Genomic DNA, 21,297 nt, shown 5'->3' on the forward strand with positions numbered 1-21,297 from the left:
GGCGACACCCTCATCACACGTGTACACTGATGACGACGACAGCAGAATGCGGCTCTCGCCTCATAAATGCAGTAAAATAAACACGTTGCTCTTTAAATCCACGTGTCACAAAGAGTAGAAAAGTGTGCTGTACACAGCGCGCTCTGGAAAAAAAGCTCTCTGGAGTGAATACTGCATCAGAGCCAGGAAAATACAACTTTAACACAAAACATTGTTTGTGGGATAGAAAAAGAGTTGAGAGGATTAATATAATACGAAGCCTTTTGGAGTCCTGAGTTGATCAAACATACGAAAGACTGAAAGGCCATATACAAACAATTTAAAGAATAAAAGCAAGTCTCTTTTGTTCGGAGTGATGCACATTTTCTCACCAGGCGCTCAAACATTTGCACAGAGCAGCATTTATTCCCTCTTAAACATTAAAACACTTTAAAGAGCGATTAAAAAGACTAATGTCCAGGTTTTTACACACACACGTACACGTACACACACGCGCGCACAACAGATTGAATGCGTTTTGTGTTTGTGACGTGTCTCGAGCCAGATGTGGAAAAGTGAAACCGCCTTAATTTCCTCTGCTGCAGGAGCACGGCGAACGTGAATGATTAACGGCTGCGTGCTGACGTCACACACACACGCTCAGGCACACACTCACATCACCACCGTCATCATGCAGACACCAGGGGGCGGGCTTGCGCAGCCGCAGCCCTGTACTGGACTGTTCCCAGGTGAGTACCTTGCTCAAAGGCACCTTGGCAGTTGCTACAAAGAATAAATAAGTCTGGGTTTGACACCGCAGAGCTGAAAAGTCTTAATCCTGTCCAAGAAAAAAAAAAAAAAAACTTAACTTGTACTTAACACTTTTTAACAAGAAAGGAAAACACATTTGATAAACGACTCTTATCATTCATTCAACATTGTAACTGTTCACTTTTCTCTTTCAAACGGGAGAGAACATGAAAAAAAAAAAAATCTCAAAAAAGGAAAAGACAAAGGACTTGGTTTATTGACCACTTGTTAACACATAGGGAACATTAAGGCTGACTGAAGTTCTTTCGCCTGCTGTGAGAGTGAAACAGCAGACGACCGAAAAAGACTGAGGTACAGCGGAACTTGTTCACTGGCTCTCACCACGTCGCCCTTCCTGCTGCAGCAAACCTTCTGCTGCTGCTGCTGCTGCTGCTGCTGCTGCTGGTGACATCAATTTATAAAGAGCTGGGTCTTGTAAATTCTACCCAGGTGCCACTTCCACATCAGACAGACTGGAAGCCAGAACTGAAACCAGCGGGGGAGGACCGGATGAAAAGCCTCGGAAACATCTGACGGCCACCTTGTGGTGAGCCTCGGTACAGGCTGAAACCCTGTGTACCGCGTACAGCTCATCTCCCAAGTACAGCAATCGGTGGGACCAAACCATGTAAAATGCGCACTGGGTTGAGAGCAGCAGCGTTCCAATTCCAAAGTGTACAAAGGAAAACATTGAACACAGCTACAGACGGCGGCGGAGCATCCTGAGCGCTTCATATTTGGTGTTTCTATTATTGTTTTGCCAGGTGAGCTCTTCAACACAAGTCCATTGGGACACGGACTCATCTGGCCTGGGTTCACCAGCATCAACTGGCCAAAATAACACGAGACTATTGGAAAAGCAAGAGGCGAGTCGTGAAGCGCACACGGCCGACTGCTGCTGGTCTCCGGTGCTGTTTGCAGACTGCACGCCGACCCACTGAAGACATGGGTCGAGACTCACCCACTCTTTAAACTGCTTCTTCTTTCTTTTTTTTCCCACTCAGATGAAACTGGACGGTAAAACACGTGCAGCGCGTCGACCGCCGTCACGCCTCCGCTCCCCCTTCAGTCTGTCAATGAGCAGATTTTGGATCGATGTGGGCGGCGATTCGGTTATTCTATTTATATATTTTTTTTGCCCCGCGCAAAATATTGGCTATTCTTTCACAGAAGTATGCGCTTTGGGTTTGGACACGCCTCACACGCGGATTAGCACCGTCCACCGACTGACTGCTGGTAAATTGTGGCTGTCAAGATTGTCACTAAACCATCGGCCACTAGGTGGGCTGACCCAGGCCCGCCATTGCTTCCTTTCAACTCTGCTTGATAGCAGGTTACAAATGAAAAAAAAAAGAAAAAGACATTTTTGACGTGAAACTCCTGCATGTGTCAGCACCAAGGGTTTTCTTCCCGCGAGGAGAAAGAAAAAACATCCCTTTCATGGATGTGAGTCTCTGAGCCGGGGCGGCTGGTGGCAGTTTGGTGCCTTGCTCGAGGGCTGGACCTCCGCCAGACTTTCAAGTCAGCCTGCGATGAGTCCACCGCCCCCGCCACCCCGCCGCCCCTGGACTCAGCCTCTACCTGCGTGGCTGGTAGCGGGGGGGGTGGCGGTGAGGCAGGGAGGACGGGCTGGAGGAGGACGAGGGCGAGCAGGGCGACATGGAGGCCAGGGAGGCGCTGGCGGCGGCGTCCTCCGCCTCCTCCAGCTCGCCGCTGCCGCTGCCGTGCAGCTCCTGGCTGACGCTGGACTGCAAGGCCGCCGGGGTGAGCCACTCTTTGGGCAGGCAGCTCTGGAGGAAGGGCACGCACGAGCTGAAGTAGGCCAGGCGGTTGACCCAGCGGGGGATTTCCCGGCCGCACAGGATCTGAGGGCAGAAGCAGAGGTCCGGCACCGTCACTCAGGGAACACAGTCAGAGCTTCGGACGTGTGAGGTCAGGAGCTGTGTTTCCATGACCCGGAGAACTGCGCAAAAGCGAAGTATGGCAATAAAAAAGCGGCGATGGAAACAGCTCAACTTGGAAAAACCTCAAATATGGCGGCGAGAAAAATATAACAACCATTCTGGACAGCAAACGACGTGGAAATGCAGCTTTACACCAGGAACTAGAAAGGGAAACGAGGGACGAGATGCGACCGGAATTACGGCTGATGTGCTTCACACCTGCAAATGGCAATTGTACTTTGTCAAAATGTTTAGAAATATTTGCTTTTATTTTTTTTTGCAAAAACCTGTCATGGAAACGCTGCTAGTGTCCAGTAGAGCAGCGGTGCTCTGCCAAAGGAAGGCACATTTCAAAGAACTGTGTATTTTAAAGGTTCACTTTCTGGAGAGCAGATGGAGCATCATGGGAAAGGTGTCAGTAAACGTTGGTCAAATGGATTTGATAATCCGGACCTTTGACCATTGTGCCATTAAGAAATCATTGAACAGCTCTTTTCTCACCGTCGGGTTGCATGTTTTCTCCATGTTTTTTTTTTTTTTTTTTAAAAAAGAACATTTCTGATTTGTGTTGGGGAGCTGAAATGAGCTGTAGAAAAAAAAAATAAAAAGAGCCGTGGCCGATTTAAAGATAAGGGTGACCGAACGCCGGCACGCATGTCCAAACGAGCCTCCATAGAATCAGCTGTGAAGTCACAGCAGGCTCTGGTGAATCCAATCCAACACGTCAAATTCCATCATCAGCGCTGACTGTGTCGACTGTGGCCGTTCCGCCACAGCCCGGTGCATTAGAGTGCAATTTAGTGTGTGTGTGTGTGTGTGTGTGTGTGTGTGTGCGTGTGTGTGTGCGGTTCCTATGCACGCCCTGGCCTGTATCTTTGTGTCTTAATCCCTGTCTCACTGCGAGATGCTCACTGTAAGACTGCCTGCTCATTAGTCACACCAGGATAAGCCGATTGTTAAACACACACACACACACACACACACACACACACACACACACACACACACACACACACACACACACACACACACACACACACACACACACACACACACACAGAGTGAGTGGTTAAACAGTCCTGGTCCTTCCTTTAATGGCAGAAGCTGCGTCTTCACGAGTCTCGGGATAATTGTGCGCAGCTGCTTTCTGTTTGTGTGCGTGTGTGCGGTTGTGCGCGGCGGGCCCGCCCGCCCACCCACCTCCGACAGCGCTGAGGAGAAGTGGTTGCAGTTCTTGTGCATGAGGTGGTAGGCGTTGCCCTTGTACTCCTTGCCCATCTCCTCCACGATGCGCTCCACGTCGTCCTCGGTGAAGTCGGTGCTGCCCAGCACGATGGCCTCCCTGTGCACGGCGGCGGGAGCAGACACATCACAACACGTCCCACACCGACGCAAAACATCCCGGATGACAACGAGACTCATGCAGAGTGGCTTCGGGCCGGACGGCTCGGCCCGTTTGCGAAACATTACAGACCCTTTTCCACGGAATTTGCACTGAGAGTTCAGAGCCTGAAAGGTACACGAAGAGACAAACCACTGAGGAAGGTTGGTGTAGCCATCAGATTATTTATTCTTGTTAGGAAAATATCAAAATAAATATCTAGTGTGTAAAATTTGTCCTGATTTTTTTATATCGGTAAAAGCTTAATACACTGTCCATAAATACATGAATAACAGCGTATACTAGAATAAAAGTTATTTTGTTTGAACTCAGCCTATGAATTGAATGTCTTTTCTTTCATTCTCATGACTGTTGACACCCATGAACACACATGGAATCATGGAGGAAACAATAAAAGTGTAAAACAACTCAAAGATGTTTCATATTCAAGTTCTTCAGAATAGCCACCGGCTGACAGTGGGCCTCAATACGAACATTTCATTTTCCACACTGGACCTTTAAAAGGTCGGACTCAGCCTCTGTGGAGGTCATGACAAAAAAAAGATGCCGCTACAAATGCATCCCTCACTCCGTCGGTGTGAAAAACAATCATTTCTCTCCCCCTGCGCCTGGACCTTGCGACGCCGGAGCACCCCCCCCCCCTCCTTCTGCGTTTTTGGCAGGGAGACGTGCGCAGATGATCCGTGTTGCTGGTGGACTGGCCTGCATGGCGGCGGCCAGTGTGTCGGGCAGAGTCTGCCTTGCCCGAGGCCTGCGGGGCTCGTCAACTAGAGCAGAAGTAACGCAGGGCATCACAGAAGGCACCTCACGCTCGGCTCGCTGCCTCCACGCGCAGGCGGACGGCGGCTCACTCTAGGAAATCAACCGCCGACAAACCGAGGCCACTGGGCTCTTCACCGCCGCGCAGGCCTCACGCTGATCTAAAGTCAACTTTTCCAGATGGGAATTCTTTTCCAGGGGCCGCTTGGTGCAGGAAGTCTGCTGTGCAAATGTTAATACAACTGTAATGTTTCACTTGTATGTGTTTTTAAAACATAGCAACAATTGAATTTAGAGAAGCACACCACAAGGCTGGGGTGAGAGTCAACCAAAGTGTTTTCAGCAAAGTGCCTGACTGACGGTACGAACGGAAGTTCAGGGAATAGTTGACATATTAATGACTGACAAACACAGCAGCTTGCAGTAACTGATTGAACTCGGAGGAGGTGGGGGCTGGGGGGGGGGGGGGGGGGGGGGGGGGGCTTTAATGCAGCCGGTGCTCCTGGACACAGTAACCAGCAGGTGTCACAGCAGGTGTCCTGTCTGTGTTCCTGTCTTGTGCTCAGCAGCAAAAGGCCACGGGAACAGAAACACCTCAGACTTACTTGAACTTAAAGGTCTCGCCGAGTTCGGTGGCGTCACCTGGCGTGATCTCAAACACCCCTGAGAAAGGGTACGGGTGTCCGCCATAGGCAAACTCTAGACACACACAGACAGAAAAAGACATGAGTGCGCACTCAGAGCCTCTCTGGTATCACCTCGTCTCTGCCACACCGTCTAACAAGGGATATAAATACAGACTCGCAGCACGTGGGCGGCGGCGGTGTCGTGTTTCCGGCTCGTCTTACCTCGGCCATAGATCTCGATCCCTGAGTGAAAAACTCCGATGCCCATCGAGCTGGTGAACTCGTTGATCCAGTACTGAAAGACACAGAGAACAAAACAGCCTCAGTAACAGCGTGGAAGCCGCTGCTGGGTTGAGCTCCACCGACGCAGCTTTTCCACAGCTTGATATTTAAAGCGCAGCTCGTCTGATTTACATCCCTCCGTCCATCCCTCTGTCCATCCCTCCGTCCGTCCCTCCATCCATCTTCTGTTCCCGCTTCTCCTGCACTCAGGGTCACTGGGGTCCGCTGGAGACTTCCCCAGCGGTCACAGGGTGAGGGCAGGTCACACACTGGACAAGTCGCCAGTTCATCACAGGGTCACATAAGCTGCGTCTCCGTTGCAGTCTTTCGCAAAATAAAAGCGATATTTCTAAAAATTTCAACAGAGTTCAATTATTTCTGTTTATGTTGTTGTTACAAACCCACGGAGGAGTGTAAATCAATAAGTGTCCCAGCAGTGATCTGTGTGATATCACAACACACAGGTCAGTGGGAGAAAAAAAAAAGGCCGGCTAAGCTGTTGCTAGGCAAAGATCACACAAGTGTGAAATAAAATAATGGTTCCGCATGAGCGAGCGGCGAGTGTTGACAGCGAGCACCAGCGAGCACCGCAAGTCAGTGGAGTGAATAATAATAAATAAATCATACCAACAGATTGATTCATTAATTAGCAGCCAGTCACACAGATGTCACTCAGAGACTCAAAGGCTTCCGACACAAAGAGTTTTTCTTTTTAACATAAGCGGCTTATGAGATTATCAGCCGGGCCTTTGTCCACTATTTGGCAAACTGTGAGTTTCACTCGTCCGGAGAACATTGAACAGCAGCTTCTCGAGGGGAAGCCCGGCAGAAAAGTTCATCATTTGCTACCTTGGCGTGCTCCACTTTGCAGAAAGTGGAGCAGCTGCAACAGCAACAGCAGCAGCAGCAGCAGCAGCAGCAGCAGCAGCAGCCAGGTGTTGCTTCCACCCGCTGAGACCGCCTTCTTTTTGCCTCCTTGCAAACATGCATAACAGCCGATAAAGCATCAATTTAAGCGGGAAGCGAAAACTTAGAGGAGGAGATGAGATAACAAACTCAACAGAAACCATAAACAGGAGACGTGGCAAAATGCTCCTCCCAAGAGCAACCGCACACAAAGGCAACACCTCAAACGCACAAACACAGAATTTGTAATGCAGTACGTATTGCAATGCAGTGCAAGCTGAAGGAGAATTATGGATGAGAGTGAAATGTCTCCCTAGATTCCAAAAACCAGCTGCCTGGCACTGAACTCTCAAGGCTGCGGAGACCTGGATGACTGACAGATATAATGCAACACAGATGGACTGCTGAGATTTGTGGATGTGAAATCGAGCCAACCTAAAGCGTTTTTCAATTGGTAGCAATGCACAACCAATCAACCAACTAGAATCAGTTGAACTGGGCAATTAACCCTTAAAAAAATAAAAGCCAGAGGAAGAAACGGCTCAGAGTTTTTCCTTCTCCAAACACCTTTATGAGCTCTTTTCGAGATTAAAATCCAAACGATGCCTGATTTCAAACGCATGAAGGCACACAGAGATGTAAATGATCTACACTGGAGCACAGTGTGTTAACAATGCTATCGTGTACAGACAGACACACTGACTGAAGCGGCAGCAAAACACAACAAGCACAAAGACACAAAGAGCATCAATCAGCTTCAGGGCCTGACACTGATTTAATAACACAACCTGAGTGGCGAACCTGATGAACCCCCCCCCCCCCCCACACACACACACACACACACACACACACACACACACACACACACACACACACACACACACACACACACACAGGGTCGCAGGATGGTGGCTGGCGAGAGAGAGAGCGCGAGGGAGGGAGGGAGAGAGAGAGAGAGCGAGAGAATGAGAGAGGGAGAGAGGGAGAGAGAGAGAGAGCGAGAGAGTGAGAGAGAGAGAGACAGGGAGAGAGGGGGAGAGGGGGAGAGAGAGAGAGAGACGGAGAGAGAGAGAGAGAGAGAGAGAGGGAGAGAGAGAGGGAGAGAGAGAGGACAGGTGGTGCCGTGCGCGTTACACCGTCTCATTAGAATCGTGCGCTAAACCACTCAGAGCTGGACGCTAAATCCACTTAGCAGAGGCGGCAGGGAGGAGCTAACGCAGCAGGGCGGGGGCAGGGTGCCAGGGGTGGGGGGGGCGGCAGCGGCGGCGCTGCATTGATATTCCCAAAAGTCATGTGACTGCATTGATCGTCACAGAGCATTTCCAGTGAGGTGTGTGTGTGTGTGTGTGTGTGTGTGTGTGTGTGGGTTGTTGGGATGTCCCACAGCAAGGCCACTTCCTTCCTTCCCTGCTGCCTGCAGCCATCAGGCTGTACAACTGCACTCAGTGATATCATCCTCTCACACGCTTACATGTTATAAAGGTTTTTATCTTATTATTTCTTTAAATCAATACAATCTCCATTCTTTTCTATCGTATTGTTGCTGTAATTATGCAAATGTCCCCAATGTGGAATCAATAAAGTCTTCTTCTTCTTTTTCTTCCGGTCAGTTTTCTCACTGTTGGATGGTTTATGTGACTGAATCATGGAAGCAGGGCCTTAAATTAAACATGACACAATAACCTATTGTTAAAAGGCCCAACTGATCCCACACTGGGAAACCTTTATCCCCACTTGCTACTGGTGTTGCCACTTTTTTTTGGCAAGACATCAGTGAAAAGATTACTTGGGATGTCTGCCATGTGCTGATTAAGAGCCGTGAGCTCCAACAAATTAGCCGAGCCTACAGTCAAGTATAAAAAAAGAGGAGGAAACAGCTTCAACACCGAGGCCAATCCGCCTCTTTTCAACAACTCCAAACTCCCCGTCTGAAATAAAGACACAGCATCGGGCGAGGCGGGGAAGCTGGGAGGCTGAGCAGACGATTAGTCAGCCACGCTTTTCTGAATCCAGCCTACGATCCCGGGTTACTCACTTTGTTGCCACATCCACAGAACAGCAGAAGCAACTGACAGAGGAAGCAGATAGAGTCTTACAAGTCGAGGAAGGTGCAAACTCGTGAATCACAGCCATTGTGCCTTTGTTTTCAATGAGCACTTGCAGCGCGCAGATAAAGAAAAAAAAAAAAAGGCTCAGAGTTTGTTGCCACAGAAACAATGAAAAAGTTCCAATCGGCACTTGTGAGCGAGCGAGCGACACACCGGGACGCCGTTTTGTGAATACACCAACGTAGCAGAGCAGGACAGGAAAGAAGTTGATCGGCAGTCAGCAGACGGAAGGCACACGAGTTTTCTTGGAATAGTCCAAGACGTCTGTGTGTGTGTGTGTGTGTGTACATAAGAGAAGAAGAAGAAAAAAACTCCTCCCTCTTCACTAATGAAACTTAAGTCGAGTCAGACAACAAGAGGAAATGAAAAAAAGAAACCACCTTTTTTGGCCTTTGACTTGCTCTCATCTCTCTCCTCCACTCGAAGAGTGAAAGCGACCCAAGAGGAGAGAGCGGGGGGCCGTGGCGAGCGAGACGCATGACGGCGTAGCAGCACTCGTCTTGGGGGAGGAGAGGGTAAAAATAAAAATAAAAAAAAGGCAGCAAGAGGAAACTCATCCAGCTGATTACGGAGACAGAGAGAAGCGGAGAGTCGAGAACCTGATTTCACCGAGTGTTACGCTGAGATTAATGCCTTACTTCACAACAGAAAGCGTCTTTGTCAACGTTCTCAAAGGACTCGGCTGTTCGTCGAGTTCATTCACGTAAAACGGCTTCCAACCATCTGACCCCAGGCCTGATACAGGGCACGGTTCAAAGGAAACACGCGGGCATGAGGTTTGATTATACAGTGAGCGGGGCCTTACATTGGACGACACGCGTATCCGGAAAAGATTAAAGAGATGGCAGGAGGGGAAAAAATGCAAAACAAGTCGCAAACTTCTGGTAAACACGTATACAAATATGGCAATGTACTTTTAAAGATGTTTATAAACATTATACTGTAACGCTACCCCTGCATTATTATTATTTTCATTTTTTTTTACTATCACCATGGAAAAACGATTCCTATTTTATCCGTTCCACAAAAGCAATCAATATTAATCAATGATTCATCACCAGATCGGTCAATGCGTGACTCACTTTGCCACGGTGACATCACTGACTCTAAATTTGACCTCTGGCTGTGACAAAGAGACGCAAGTGGAGCATAACTGTCTGTTTGCTCTCACATCCGCCAACACTTCCAACAGCAGCGGTTTGGCTTGAATGACAACTAAGCAACCACTCCCGGTGTTTGTCAACTGGGGTGAAATATGAGATGTAATAGGAAGATGGTAACGATGCAAACTTTGAAGAACAAATAGTGTTGAGAATGCATCAATCGTCCCACTCTGTTTTGACAACAGCAGCTTTAGAAGTCACAGGAGGATGATTTTGCTCCACTCCTGATACCAACCTTGTTTTGTCAAGTCTGTACCACAGCTAGACTGCAAGTTCATCCTACACCATCGTGGTGTCTGCTGCAGCAAATCCTCACAACAGTAAAAGTGAACACTGCATTTCAAAAACTGACTTGAACCTTTGCTGTAATCCCAGCAAAGTTTGGCTGTCCTCTGCACCTCCCATCACCTGTCAGGACGTATCCAACTTTGCAGGCGATTTGATAAATAAAATAAGCAAAGTTGGTGCTGTCGACTTATGCCGAATTGCAGAAGCGTTTGTATTCTTCATAGAATTCCAACAACCAGGACGGGGCTCAAGTTATTACATTAGTAAATACGGAACCTAGCTATAAATCACCATGTTTTATAATGGAGTCTGGCGTTACGAGTGGATGTCGTGAACAGAGGAAGCTATTTAGACGAGAAATAAATACAGAAATGCGAAAGTAAACGACACATTCTTTGTTTATCCACTTACCATATCGTAGACGTTCAGAATGATCGGTTCGTTTGCCATTACGGGCATTAGGATTTCCTCCCCCTACGTCCCGTCCTTTCGTCGGCTCTTCCTCCTCCGCAAACCCCCTTCTCCTTCTCCTTCTTCTTCTTCTCCTCCTTCTTCTTCTTCGTCGTCTCCTCCTCCCCTCGGTGCGAGCTCCGCACCCAAAATAGACCGCACTCCTCCCTTTAGCGCTGGCTCTGGCACGGGAGACGATCAGTTTGCCGATTCAATGTTACCCACCCGGTGCAAAGAAATGTCCCGAAGAGTGTTTAAGATCCACCATTTGACTGGCTTTGTCCGCCAGCGGCAGCAGCAGCAGCACCACCTCCCCCTCCGTCACCGATATAGCGGCGGCGGCGGCGTCAGACAGATGAGCCGCCGTCGCTCGTCAAAAAAAAACAAACAAAAAAAACACACACACACAAAACCCCGCAAAGAGCCGTTCGAATGCGGAGGCCGAACTTAAAGAGAGACTTTCAAAATAAGAATTCGGCGTTCTTAAAGACGCGCAAACAGAAGAAAGTCGGACACAGTTCTTTCCCCCCTCCCCCCCCCCAGCCGAATTGACTTTCACTGAAAATGCCAGTTAAAACGGAAGTGGCCGGCTGGGAATGACTGGCTGCTCCCTTGTTATTAGCGAGCTAACTGGAGCTGGAGGTGGCTGGCTGGCTGACTGACTGGCTGACTGTCTGCCAGGATGCAGCTGGCTGCCGGAGAACGTTTGGAGACGAGGGAGTCCGAGCTGTTCGATGATTCCACACTCGACGAATCAACCCGTCGGGACGCTGAGTTGTATGGGAAATGCAGTTCCGGGAAGAAATAAACAAGAAAGCAGAACGCACCACTCTGAGCCGTGCTCCCACTGCTAACTTATTCATTTACAAAAACATCCCCAAGCCCATTTCAACAACAACAACAATTATTTAATTGATTTTAATTCATCTTTCAGATCTAGCACATACACATACACGTGCGTATAAAATGAAGGTTGCTTTTTTTTTATTTTATTGAATGATAGCAAAACAAGGTTGCAGAATAAATAATAATCATTCCTTTGGCCACTTACATGTTTGACCCAACATTACTAATCAGCTGAATGTGGAATTAAAAGTCCCCGAGAAGCAAAACAGTGATGAAACATATCATACGTTAGTACTTTGTTTAAAATATAGCAAAAACGTCGCTTTTGTTTGGTTGCTAATGTCTTCTTCAGGTAGTGCCAAACTTCATGGTCCATCCGGGGCGTTTTCAGACAGCAGTTCCATGAGAGCCTCCTGGTTGGAAAAGTCCTGTAGGGAGGAGTTCATCTCCTCCAGTAGGTCCTCGCCCAGGAGGAAGCTCTTGACATTGTGCAACGTCATGCCAATCCGGTGGTCTGTAATGCGGTCCTGGGCAAAGTTATACGTCCGAATCTTCTCCGATCTGCCTCTGGTGCCAATCTAGGGGAGAATAGGTAGATCGGTAGAAAATACTGTAAATCCAGGGGCTGACTAAAACACGAGAGTCAACTTTGTTTTAGGATTGCTGTGTTGATACGCTGCATGTTGCTGATCTCACCTGTATTTTGCGCTGGTTGTAACGTTTGCTGGTCTCCTCCTCGAGCTTCATACTGTAGAGTTTTGCTCTCAGAGCCTTCATAGCTTTCTCCTTGTTCTTCAGCTGCGACCGCTCCTGCTGACACTCTGCAACCACACCTAGACAAACACACACACACACACACACACCAGACTCTAGTCAATTCATCCTGGAGTAGGAGTATAGTCTTTCCCTACAAGAAGTGCAGATTTACGAATCAGTCAATTAAATGGACGAGGTGTTTTTAAATTACCAGAGGGCAGGTGGACGATTCTGACTGCACTGTCGGTGGTGTTGACGTGTTGGCCTCCAGCTCCACTGGCTCTCTTTGTCTCAATCTTCAGATCCTTTGGATTTATGGTGAGCGAAATCTGACAGTGGCACACAATACACACAGATTGCAAATTATATATGATCATTATGAGACAGAGATGACCGGACAACTGTTTCATCAGTTCACTATGAAGCAGTACCTCAGTTGGCTGGGGCAATACAGCCACCGTCATGGTGCTAGTGTGCATTCTGCCCTGCTTTTCAGTCTTGGGAACCCTCTGAACCCGATGGACTCCTGCCTCAAACTTCATCCTCTTGTAGCTCTGAGAGCCGCTGATGCTGGCTGAGGCATGACGCAGTCCACCTGGTCGTTGTGAGGGCAGAATACAGGCAGAACAAATACCTTCAAATTACTGCCAGTTGTTGTTGATGATGCCACACTGCTGCTGGCATGTACACATCTAAAGGTTTTACATTAAGTGAAAGTGCAGGCGTTCTCATTTTGTAACTAGAAATGTTGTTGCCAATCTTTGGTGACCACTTTTTTCAGTGACACACTCATGGCTCCCTCTTGTGTTTGGTAACTGCCACTGCAACTGCAAATGTCCCGTTAAGAAGCATTTATGTTGGTGCTTGGCTTTACTGTTAGCACATTTCTTAACTCTGTATCCCCACTTCAAGATTAACCCTCACTGGCCAATGACTGTATGTAAAGTCAACCCTTTAACTGTGAAAACGTTTACATTACTGACCTAAGTCACTCGTCATGTGCTCCAGAATGTCAAAAGACCAACTGTGGTGGTAAGCGTAGCCCTGGTACATCTCAAACACCTTAAAAGTGGGAATGATGGGACAAGGACCAGTTTGAAAACACATCTACATGAACTGTTCAACACAACTGTCAAATGTAAATACTTGCAAATAATATTAAAGCGCTTCCAAACCTCAGCAGTGAAGAGCATGGCCTCCTGACCGCCAACACCAGCTGTGACTTCCAGGACGAGGTCGCTCATATCTGCCTCTTCCTCCGGAGTCAACAGATCCAGGATCTGATTGGAAAGAACGGTTTGATTTTACAGACAGGTAAATGAGAGATGACACATGCCGACAAACGAACAAAAATCCCCCACAAAAAGTCATTTTTAAAAAAGTCATTTTTAACTAAAAATGAAAAATCCCAATTGAACCTTTTTACTGAGCTCTTCAATATCTTGCAAACAGCTTTCTCTTTCCATCTCTGCCAGCTCTCGCAGGGCTGGGTCTTCATCTGTGAGGACAAGCAGAAACATACTATTAAGTCACTGCCAGAGAAAGGAACATAAAAACATTAGACATTCTGATCATCACTGGCAGACTAGGATTCACAGGATGGCAACAAACTGGTCTCACCCTTTAGAAGTGTCACTGTCTCAGCCATGTCTCTCTGTTTGGTATCCAGCTGTCTGATGCTTTGGATGAGAGGAGCCAGCAGGGACAGTTTGGTCCTCTTGGCCCTCAGTTCCTCCTCAGTGCACTGCTCTTCAGTCCCACTGCTGTTGACCACTCGCAGACAGTCACTATACTCAGTCTCCATCTTCTTTAGATATTCCTTCAGCGACGTCTTGGCGAAAAGCTCATCCGCAGTCAGTAACTTGGCCACCATACAGGATGGGGCTCCAGTGTGCAGAGTTCTTGCAGTTGTGCCGCACGGTTTATAAAAGTGTTTACAGGTTTGGCTGAGGACACGGAGACTTTGTTTTTGCTGTATCCTCATACAGCCTCTCCCAAGTGAAAAAAGATTCCCAGCTCTTCTGTAAGCCATGATTCAAAAATACAATGATGGAGAGGTCGGAGATCCTAACGAGATTTGACTTTAGCATGTGGCTTTTCTAGTTCATCATCTAAGACAGGAACAATTTACCGCGTAAAGATTGCGTATTGTCATTTTTCAAGTTTGGAATGAGGATACAACACAGGAGCTCATAATTTAGTCTAATTCAATCAAAACCGCGAAAGACACACGGCCTCTTGTGTATTAAGGAGTTAGTTTGTATCTCATAAAACAAACAAAAAAAAAAAATAAGCCGTTGAGTAGGTCAACAATCTGTCATTTAACGTTGATATTGACATAAAAACAAAACAAAACAATTAGTGACTTATAGATTTACAAGACAACATTGGAGTTACCTTCAAATACATACATATTAAAAAAAAAAAACTAAATTAGCTATCAGTAAATATTGGTTATGTGACAAAACATTGCTCATTTACTGACGTGCCAGGGCGCAGACATCTTGAAAATTACGCACATGCGCATAAGCCTCAGTTCCTCAAACGATGGATCCCAGCGAGTCTATATTGCCATCTGCTGGACATGAGTTTCAGATTCAAAATTCCCAAAAATATATTTAACATCGTGTTTATGATATCTCTGTCTCTTAGTTTGTATATTTATATTTACATTATTCAAAATAGCCACCTTTCATAACAAGCGTATTTAGAGTTATTGAACGTGTTTTCTTTGCTGCATAATTACATATGTCTCGCTCATGTATTTGATGTCTTCATTATCTATCTGCAGTGTAGAAAGCTGTAAACATAAAATTGTGAAATTACTGAGTAACCAGTTTTAGAAATACACGTAGCAATTAAATGACTATCACAGCAAGGGCCTGAAGCTGAACCAAGGTTTCACCACTAAGTATTGGTATTCACAAGTATCAGTACTTGTAAATCCTCTTTAAGCCTAAATGGGGTAGACATATTAATGTCGGTTTCAAGAGTCATGAATAAAGCGGTGTCATATTGGTGTCATGTGCTTTGGGGTGTGCGCCGCATAGTGGAGTTTTCACAAATGTATGGCCTCCTATCACTGAGCACTTGTCACCTTGTTCTCTGCAAGTTCTACTCTATGTCTGCAAAACGCAAAAGAGCGAAACCATTCAAATAAAGTCCATCTGCAAATGAGGCGAGGAGCAATTCACACCTTATCTAGTCAAGGATCCTTTGATAACCAAACCTGCCCATTTCACGTCCACCCCCTACCCAGTTTCAGTGAAGGCACTTCACACATTCCTGACTAAGCTGTGAAACATCCCAGTGTGACTTTCTTGTCCCTGAGCTCTCTGTGTATCATCCTTTGTGCTTGTACCCAAAGTAGTAATGCAGTTTCCGTACTTCTGTCCCCTTTAAGGCAAATAAACCTCTTATATATATATAGAAGCTAAGCTACTATTTTGCAAGTGCTCTGCATTTTGTCATAGATTGAATACATTCCTTGTGTAAATGGCACTCAAGGAAAAACATAATGCAGCAAGAAGTTTGAGTCCATAACATGATATTGTACTGAAATTAGGTCGTTAACCTTTAACCTTTTGGCAATGTGACACATTTGAAATTGTCTCTTTTTTTCTAACTGAATTTCTTTTTTGAAAAAAACTAAACAAAACCCATTAGTTCCGTATTGTTTCTAGTCGGAAGAGAAACGCTGGTGGGACCGCACCCACTCTTACCGTTTCTATTGGCCGCTCGTTTAAAAGGACCGACGCCTACTGCGCTCTGATTGGTTTGCGCCTTTTTCGGCACGGGTTTCAAATAGGAGTCCCAAGTAGCGGGAGTTTTTAAGTTCGAGAGACAGTCTGGCTCGTTCGGAAGAGGAACGACGGAAATCTGCTTCGTTTCGGGGTTTTTTTTTTTGCAAAGGAGAAGAAACTTCACCCCAACTTGGATATTAATACAGCCGTCTTGGTCAACCACCAGGTAAGAGACTCCTCGTTAGCGGTCAACACGAACAGCATCTTAACTGTTGTGCCTCGGTTAAAGTTTCCTCGGTCTTAAAAAGATAATGTTCTTTGCAAGTCAGTCATCCGTCAAAGGTGTGAAAAATAAACCTGGCCACAGAACAACCCGCAGTTATATTCTACGATATGATCCGAGTCGACGAACTTTGAGGATTTTAAGCGGCAACGCGCTCACTCGAGGCATCAGCTCGACTAGCTCACACTCAAACAGCACAATCCGTCGAGCGGTAAGATCGATGCATATATATATATTTTTTTAATGGAAACCAACCAACCAACTAACCTTATAACTTTAAGTGCATCATTGTCAAAGAATGCGTCTTGCTGGTTTTGCATGCATACGATTTGGGGCGGCTGTCGCTTTTTTGCGCCATATCCGCATCGCGCCAAAATCGCTAAGAGGATACTGCAAATATTTAGCGAAAACCTCTTTCAGCCTTTGCAAGTCTCACCAAAGTACTCGACAATTATACGATGCTTATTGGCTCTACGTACCGCTGTAAACACGTTTAATTCCGCTTTGTAAACCGTGCAGCATTTTTTTTTAAATGAACATGCGTTGGATGAACAACATGGCTGGAATGTGGGGTTGCGCCCATGATAAATAACCGAATCTTGCATCTTGCATCTCTCCTCCCCCCCTCCCCCCGTTCGTTAGTTATGTAATACATTAAATTATTGACTGGTGACACGAGACGATTAGACAGTTAAACAAACATTTAGCGAAGATAAGCTAGTCGAGCACATGGTTGTCAGCACCTGCAGGAACCAGAAGCTCAACACAATAAAAGGGCCATTTAGCCAGGAAGTGTTACAGCAAAAATATAATCCACCAAACACAAATATCCTCACTTTTCTGTTGTTGTTGTTGTTTTGTTGTTGTTGTTTTTTAAAACAGAAATATCCACTTTTATATCGTATTAGACCTCTGGATAGTGTTATTTGATAATACTGTGCCACCTCTAGAGTTTATGGCAGAGAATTGATCAGTTGAGTCTACTTCTACTAACCTATGCCATCTTCTCTCCTGTCATGCAGATTCCTAGAAATTTGTGTCAGTTTTAGTGCAAGGCGATCTCCATGAAGTGCCCCAGCTACAAGCCAGAGAAAATGGAGGACATAACTTATGTAGTTGCTGCTGGTGCTGCAGACGGCCAGCTGTTCAACCTCAAGCTCTCACCGGTCAAACTGGAGCCAAACTACTTCAAGCCCCCGTGTCCACCTACGGAGGAGCGGTCCACGTCGCCGTCTCTCGCCGGCGCCGAGGCATCGCAGGACAAAGAGAACAGCGCCGGCGGCGTCCACAACAGGACTTTGGAGGACAGTGGTTACCTCACGTTACAGAACAGCCACACCGAGGACCACAAAGAGGACGGGTACCGGAACGTTGTTGCCGTCGCACGCCAGGGAAAGGGGCCATCGCAGCAGAGTTCTCCCACCAAATGCCAACGGAGGACGAGCTCTCGTCGTCTGGCTGCCTCCCCCCCTGAGGGAACGCAGTCCGCGTCGTCCACCTCGTCCAACTGCCTCAACAGCACACTGCCTTTGCTGAAGTTCCACGAGGCTGTGTGTGAGGAGCTGGCCAAGGGCTTCAGAAAGAACAAGAGGTAATCGCATTTTTTTTTAAAGACGTTAATATTAATACAACACGTTGTTGTTGCCACTCTATACTCAAAGCCGTCCCAGAGTTTTGATGAGATTTGCGAGGCCTCAGACTGAACCCGTCGTTTGCCATTTCTTCAGGTACGACTGGAGCATCGTCTCCAAGGTGGCTCAGGAGTTCCCCCTCCAGCAAGTCATCGGTGGCTCCATGGGCTGCGAGTACGTCGACGTGTTTTCGTCCCTCCTGCAAAAGAACATGCGGCACATTCTGTCCAAAATCCTGGTGCTGCTGGGAGACATGGACCTAATAAGGTAAACTACAAACGGTTGCATCATTCTGTATTTGCGAACAACTTCTTCTGCTCGTCGATTCTTTCTTTCCTTCCTGCAATCTTCTTCCTTTTCAATCCGCTTCATTTAAATTAACGCTTGAGCCGCAAAAACTACAAGGACTTGTCAGAGACTTGTTCTTACCAATTATTATTTTTTTTGTCTCACAGCTGTAAAAAAGTCAGCAGGACGTGGATGAAGATCATCTGCGATGACAAAGCAGCTCTCAACAGATGCCAAAAAGCCGAGCAGGAGCGCAGGGTAAGAACTTGAACGGAGTCATTCAGAAGAGTCGACGTCGGCCTTTTTTTTGTTGTCTAGGTCTCGGTCGCCAGGCATAGAGCGACTGTCAAGTTGATGTTGTGTAATCTCAATGTGTCCCTCCCTCTCTGTTGCTCAGGACTCCATCGGCTCTGGGAAGTGGCAGGGCAGCGGTCTGACCAGAGACCTGGCCGAGTCCCGGGTGGTGCTGTCTTGCATCCAGTCGCTGGCCACCTCCACCCCCAACACCAGGGCCAACAAGAATAGCACCCCGTCGCCGAAGAACTCTCCCGCCACACGCTTTGACGAATTTGTGGAGGTCAGTAGCTGCATTTCCACGACAGTTTCTTCGCAAAATAAAAGCGATATTTCTTAAATTTCGACAAAGTGCAATTGCGATTGGCAGGTGTTTCCACTGAATGGTGTGGAGCACTTGGAAGCCGTAATTCCATGACACTTTTGCCATATATCTCTGTATGGATACTTGTGAAAAACCGCCTCATGAGAGCGTCAAAACCGTTCAGGCATATTTGAGAGGTTGAGAGCTCTTTCCATCATTGCCAAATTTAGGTTTTACGCAGCGAGTGTTTGCAACTGCACTCGCAACAGACGACGCATCTTCAGGCTGCGTCTCCATCTTGCCGTGTTGTGACCCTGTGGTTCTAACTCGTGTGCGTGTCTCCTCCTCAGGCCGCCAGCCACCTGAAGCAGCACGAGTCTCTGCGCCCCTGCAGGCGCTGCGGCTCGCCGGCAACGCACCACGCCGGGGCTCAGAGGGCCACGTGCAGGAGCTCCAGCTGCCTCTACGAATTCTGCACCTGCTGCCAGCAGGCCTTCCACGGCTCCGCCCCCTGCAGACTGGTGCAGCCCCGGTCCAGCTTCTCCTCCTCCACCAGGAGCAACCAGCTCATACCAGGCAGCGCTCGCAGCAAGAGGAGCGTCAGGCGCCTGTGAGCGAGCCACGTCCGGCATGTTACACCCGACATGTTACACCCGAGTTTGTGATGAATCGGAACGGTCGACACTGCGACACTAAAGAAGCCACCAAAGACTGGCCAGTGCAGAGCCGCACACTGAACCTGGACTCTCTCTCAGCTGACTGAGGCACTTTTTTGCAGAAGACTGGGACAATCAATCCGAGTGTCACCTTGCTAGTTTTATTACATTTATTTTTATTATGTTTTTTTTTTTTTAAAAATGAAGTGACTTGTAAAGAATCATATTTTAAATAGTTTTGTATATATCTTTTTTTTATAATAAATGTTTATTGTCAGGGTATGTGCAAATGTTTCTATCCATGTATATTCTGTAAATACGACACATTGTTCTAAATACAACTCTTATAAAACATAACTGGTTTGGTTTTTGTCATTCTTTTACGCATCACCGACGGATCATTTTGCCACAAGAAGCCACGTTCAACTCTTTGGGAAGATATTTCACAGTGGGGTTTTGAAATGATGCGGTACAAAAGTTGTTGCTTTAAGGAATATAATAATGATGGCAAGTTAGCTTTAGTGTCCTCAGATTTGAGCAGCGTTTCAATACTCGGAGACATTGAAAGTAGTTTATTCAAATGGAAATCTTTAAAGATTTTTGCGAGCTCTGAACCCAAGGAAACACAAAAGTTCAGAGTTACTGAAACCTCGTTCAAACCGTCTTAAAAACACAAGGCCCAGCTGCTGGAATCCACCGCCACTGGTTTGGAGAGTCAGAAGTTACCTCTGACATTTCCACACTGACCCATTTGTCAGTCGTATCCCGCAGCCATGCCTGTGTATTTTGTTTGTGTGACTCATCTAAATGTCTCATTCATGCGCCGCCTTACCAGCCTGTTCGTCAGGATGCATTTTTTTTTTTTAAAAATGCATTTTTAAATATATAGATTTATAGAGAAAATGTTGGACATTTATTTTGCAGGACACAATTTAATTCAATCATTTCTTTGCTAGACGTGATAGAAAGTGGACTAAGTTTTTCATTCTTGTGGAATAAATTTGGGTCGCGACTTCAAGATTTGGAGAGAAATGTGAGTCCTGAGACTCCACCGGTTGAGAACCACTGCCTTGGAAAGTCAAGCTCCAACCTCTCGGCTGCCCTCTAGTGGTGAATGTTGCTAAATTCACCAAAGTCCCGTTGGGTCTGTCTTCAAACGTCACATTTTATATTTCACAGTAACTGTCGGCCATCCCATTGGAGAAAAAACATAGTTTTAAAAAAAATGTTCAAAACGGATTCCAAAGGTTTAAATGGCAAGACTGACAGATTTAGTCAGATTGTTTATTGTTATTATTATCAAAAGAATCCAAACCACTGATAGTATATGAATGCACATTTGCTCTTCATGGCAAGTGAAGTATCTCAGTGAATCTAATTCTGACCTGTTGTGTTCCCCAGCACAACATTGCACTTTGTCAAAGTGACGACAAGGGTTCAAATGTCCAGAGTGTCACGGAGCCGCACGTGTGTCGACTCCGCAGCAAAATAAACGTGTCTCGTGCTGGAGAGACGGATGGAGAAGGAGACACAGAGCGTGTAAGAAAATGTGACAATGATGGAGCTGGATGAACTATTTTGCAGGACATGAGAGGCGCTGCTGGTGTCGCCTGCGGCCACCGCTGATTAGTCTGTGCTGTGGCCTTTTACTCCCAGTCGTTCATCTGGCAGATTTATTGATCGGCTGCTGAGTCGAGACACATCCCCAACACCGTCGCACCCTGCTGCTAATTGGAAAAGTCATTAGAGGTGGGTGACACATCCGTGTGTGTGTGTGTGT

General features: G+C 46.9%; 3 protein-coding genes across 3 annotated transcripts; 1 reads left to right on the forward strand and 2 right to left on the reverse strand.

Annotated features, from left to right (window-relative positions):
- Nucleotides 1-470: 470 nt before the first annotated feature.
- Nucleotides 471-11,515, reverse strand: desi2 (desumoylating isopeptidase 2). The gene is made up of 5 exons (XM_076046212.1): nt 10,678-11,515; nt 5,742-5,814; nt 5,499-5,592; nt 3,933-4,074; nt 471-2,654 (listed from the first exon to the last, which is right to left on the reverse strand). Exons 1-5 carry the CDS (start codon nt 10,723-10,725, stop codon nt 2,367-2,369), a joined length of 645 nt encoding a protein of 214 aa, XP_075902327.1. The 5' UTR covers nt 10,726-11,515; the 3' UTR covers nt 471-2,366.
- Nucleotides 11,516-11,608: 93 nt separating this feature from the next.
- Nucleotides 11,609-14,838, reverse strand: mtrf1l (mitochondrial translational release factor 1-like). Its single transcript, XM_076046170.1, has 8 exons — nt 13,939-14,838; nt 13,737-13,816; nt 13,494-13,598; nt 13,302-13,380; nt 12,750-12,913; nt 12,530-12,647; nt 12,259-12,395; nt 11,609-12,140 (listed from the first exon to the last, which is right to left on the reverse strand). Exons 1-8 carry the CDS (start codon nt 14,348-14,350, stop codon nt 11,928-11,930), a joined length of 1,308 nt encoding a protein of 435 aa, XP_075902285.1. The 5' UTR covers nt 14,351-14,838; the 3' UTR covers nt 11,609-11,927.
- Nucleotides 14,839-16,109: 1,271 nt separating this feature from the next.
- On the forward strand, nt 16,110-19,872 carry fbxo5 (F-box protein 5). The gene is made up of 6 exons (XM_076046185.1): nt 16,110-16,287; nt 17,367-17,935; nt 18,072-18,242; nt 18,431-18,521; nt 18,661-18,840; nt 19,212-19,872. Exons 2-6 carry the CDS (start codon nt 17,409-17,411, stop codon nt 19,473-19,475), a joined length of 1,233 nt encoding a protein of 410 aa, XP_075902300.1. The 5' UTR covers nt 16,110-16,287; nt 17,367-17,408; the 3' UTR covers nt 19,476-19,872.
- Nucleotides 19,873-21,297: the final 1,425 nt, after the last annotated feature.

Source organism: Nelusetta ayraudi, unplaced genomic scaffold (assembly GCF_046127955.1).
Source record: "Nelusetta ayraudi isolate G7.1 ecotype Tasmania unplaced genomic scaffold, CSIRO-AGI_Nayr_v1 ptg000089l, whole genome shotgun sequence".
Classification (NCBI taxonomy): Eukaryota; Metazoa; Chordata; class Actinopteri; order Tetraodontiformes; family Monacanthidae; genus Nelusetta; species Nelusetta ayraudi.

Coding starts and splice junctions, on each gene's coding strand:
- mtrf1l (XM_076046170.1), bottom strand. CDS start 14,350: ATGGCTTACAGAAGAGCTGGGAATCTTTTTTCACTTGGGAGAGGCTGT. Junction 12,648..12,749: donor TATTGCCCCAGCCAACTGAG/GTACTGCTTCAT, acceptor TGCCACTGTCAG/ATTTCGCTCACCATAAATCC. Junction 12,396..12,529: donor AATCGTCCACCTGCCCTCTG/GTAATTTAAAAA, acceptor GTGTTTGTCTAG/GTGTGGTTGCAGAGTGTCAG.
- fbxo5 (XM_076046185.1), top strand. CDS start 17,409: ATGAAGTGCCCCAGCTACAAGCCAGAGAAAATGGAGGACATAACTTAT. Junction 17,936..18,071: donor GGCTTCAGAAAGAACAAGAG/GTAATCGCATTT, acceptor CCATTTCTTCAG/GTACGACTGGAGCATCGTCT. Junction 18,522..18,660: donor AAGCCGAGCAGGAGCGCAGG/GTAAGAACTTGA, acceptor TCTGTTGCTCAG/GACTCCATCGGCTCTGGGAA.
- desi2 (XM_076046212.1), bottom strand. CDS start 10,725: ATGCCCGTAATGGCAAACGAACCGATCATTCTGAACGTCTACGATATG. Junction 5,593..5,741: donor GATCGAGATCTATGGCCGAG/GTAAGACGAGCC, acceptor GTGTGTGTCTAG/AGTTTGCCTATGGCGGACAC. Junction 2,655..3,932: donor TCTCCTCAGCGCTGTCGGAG/GTGGGTGGGCGG, acceptor TTCTGCCCTCAG/ATCCTGTGCGGCCGGGAAAT.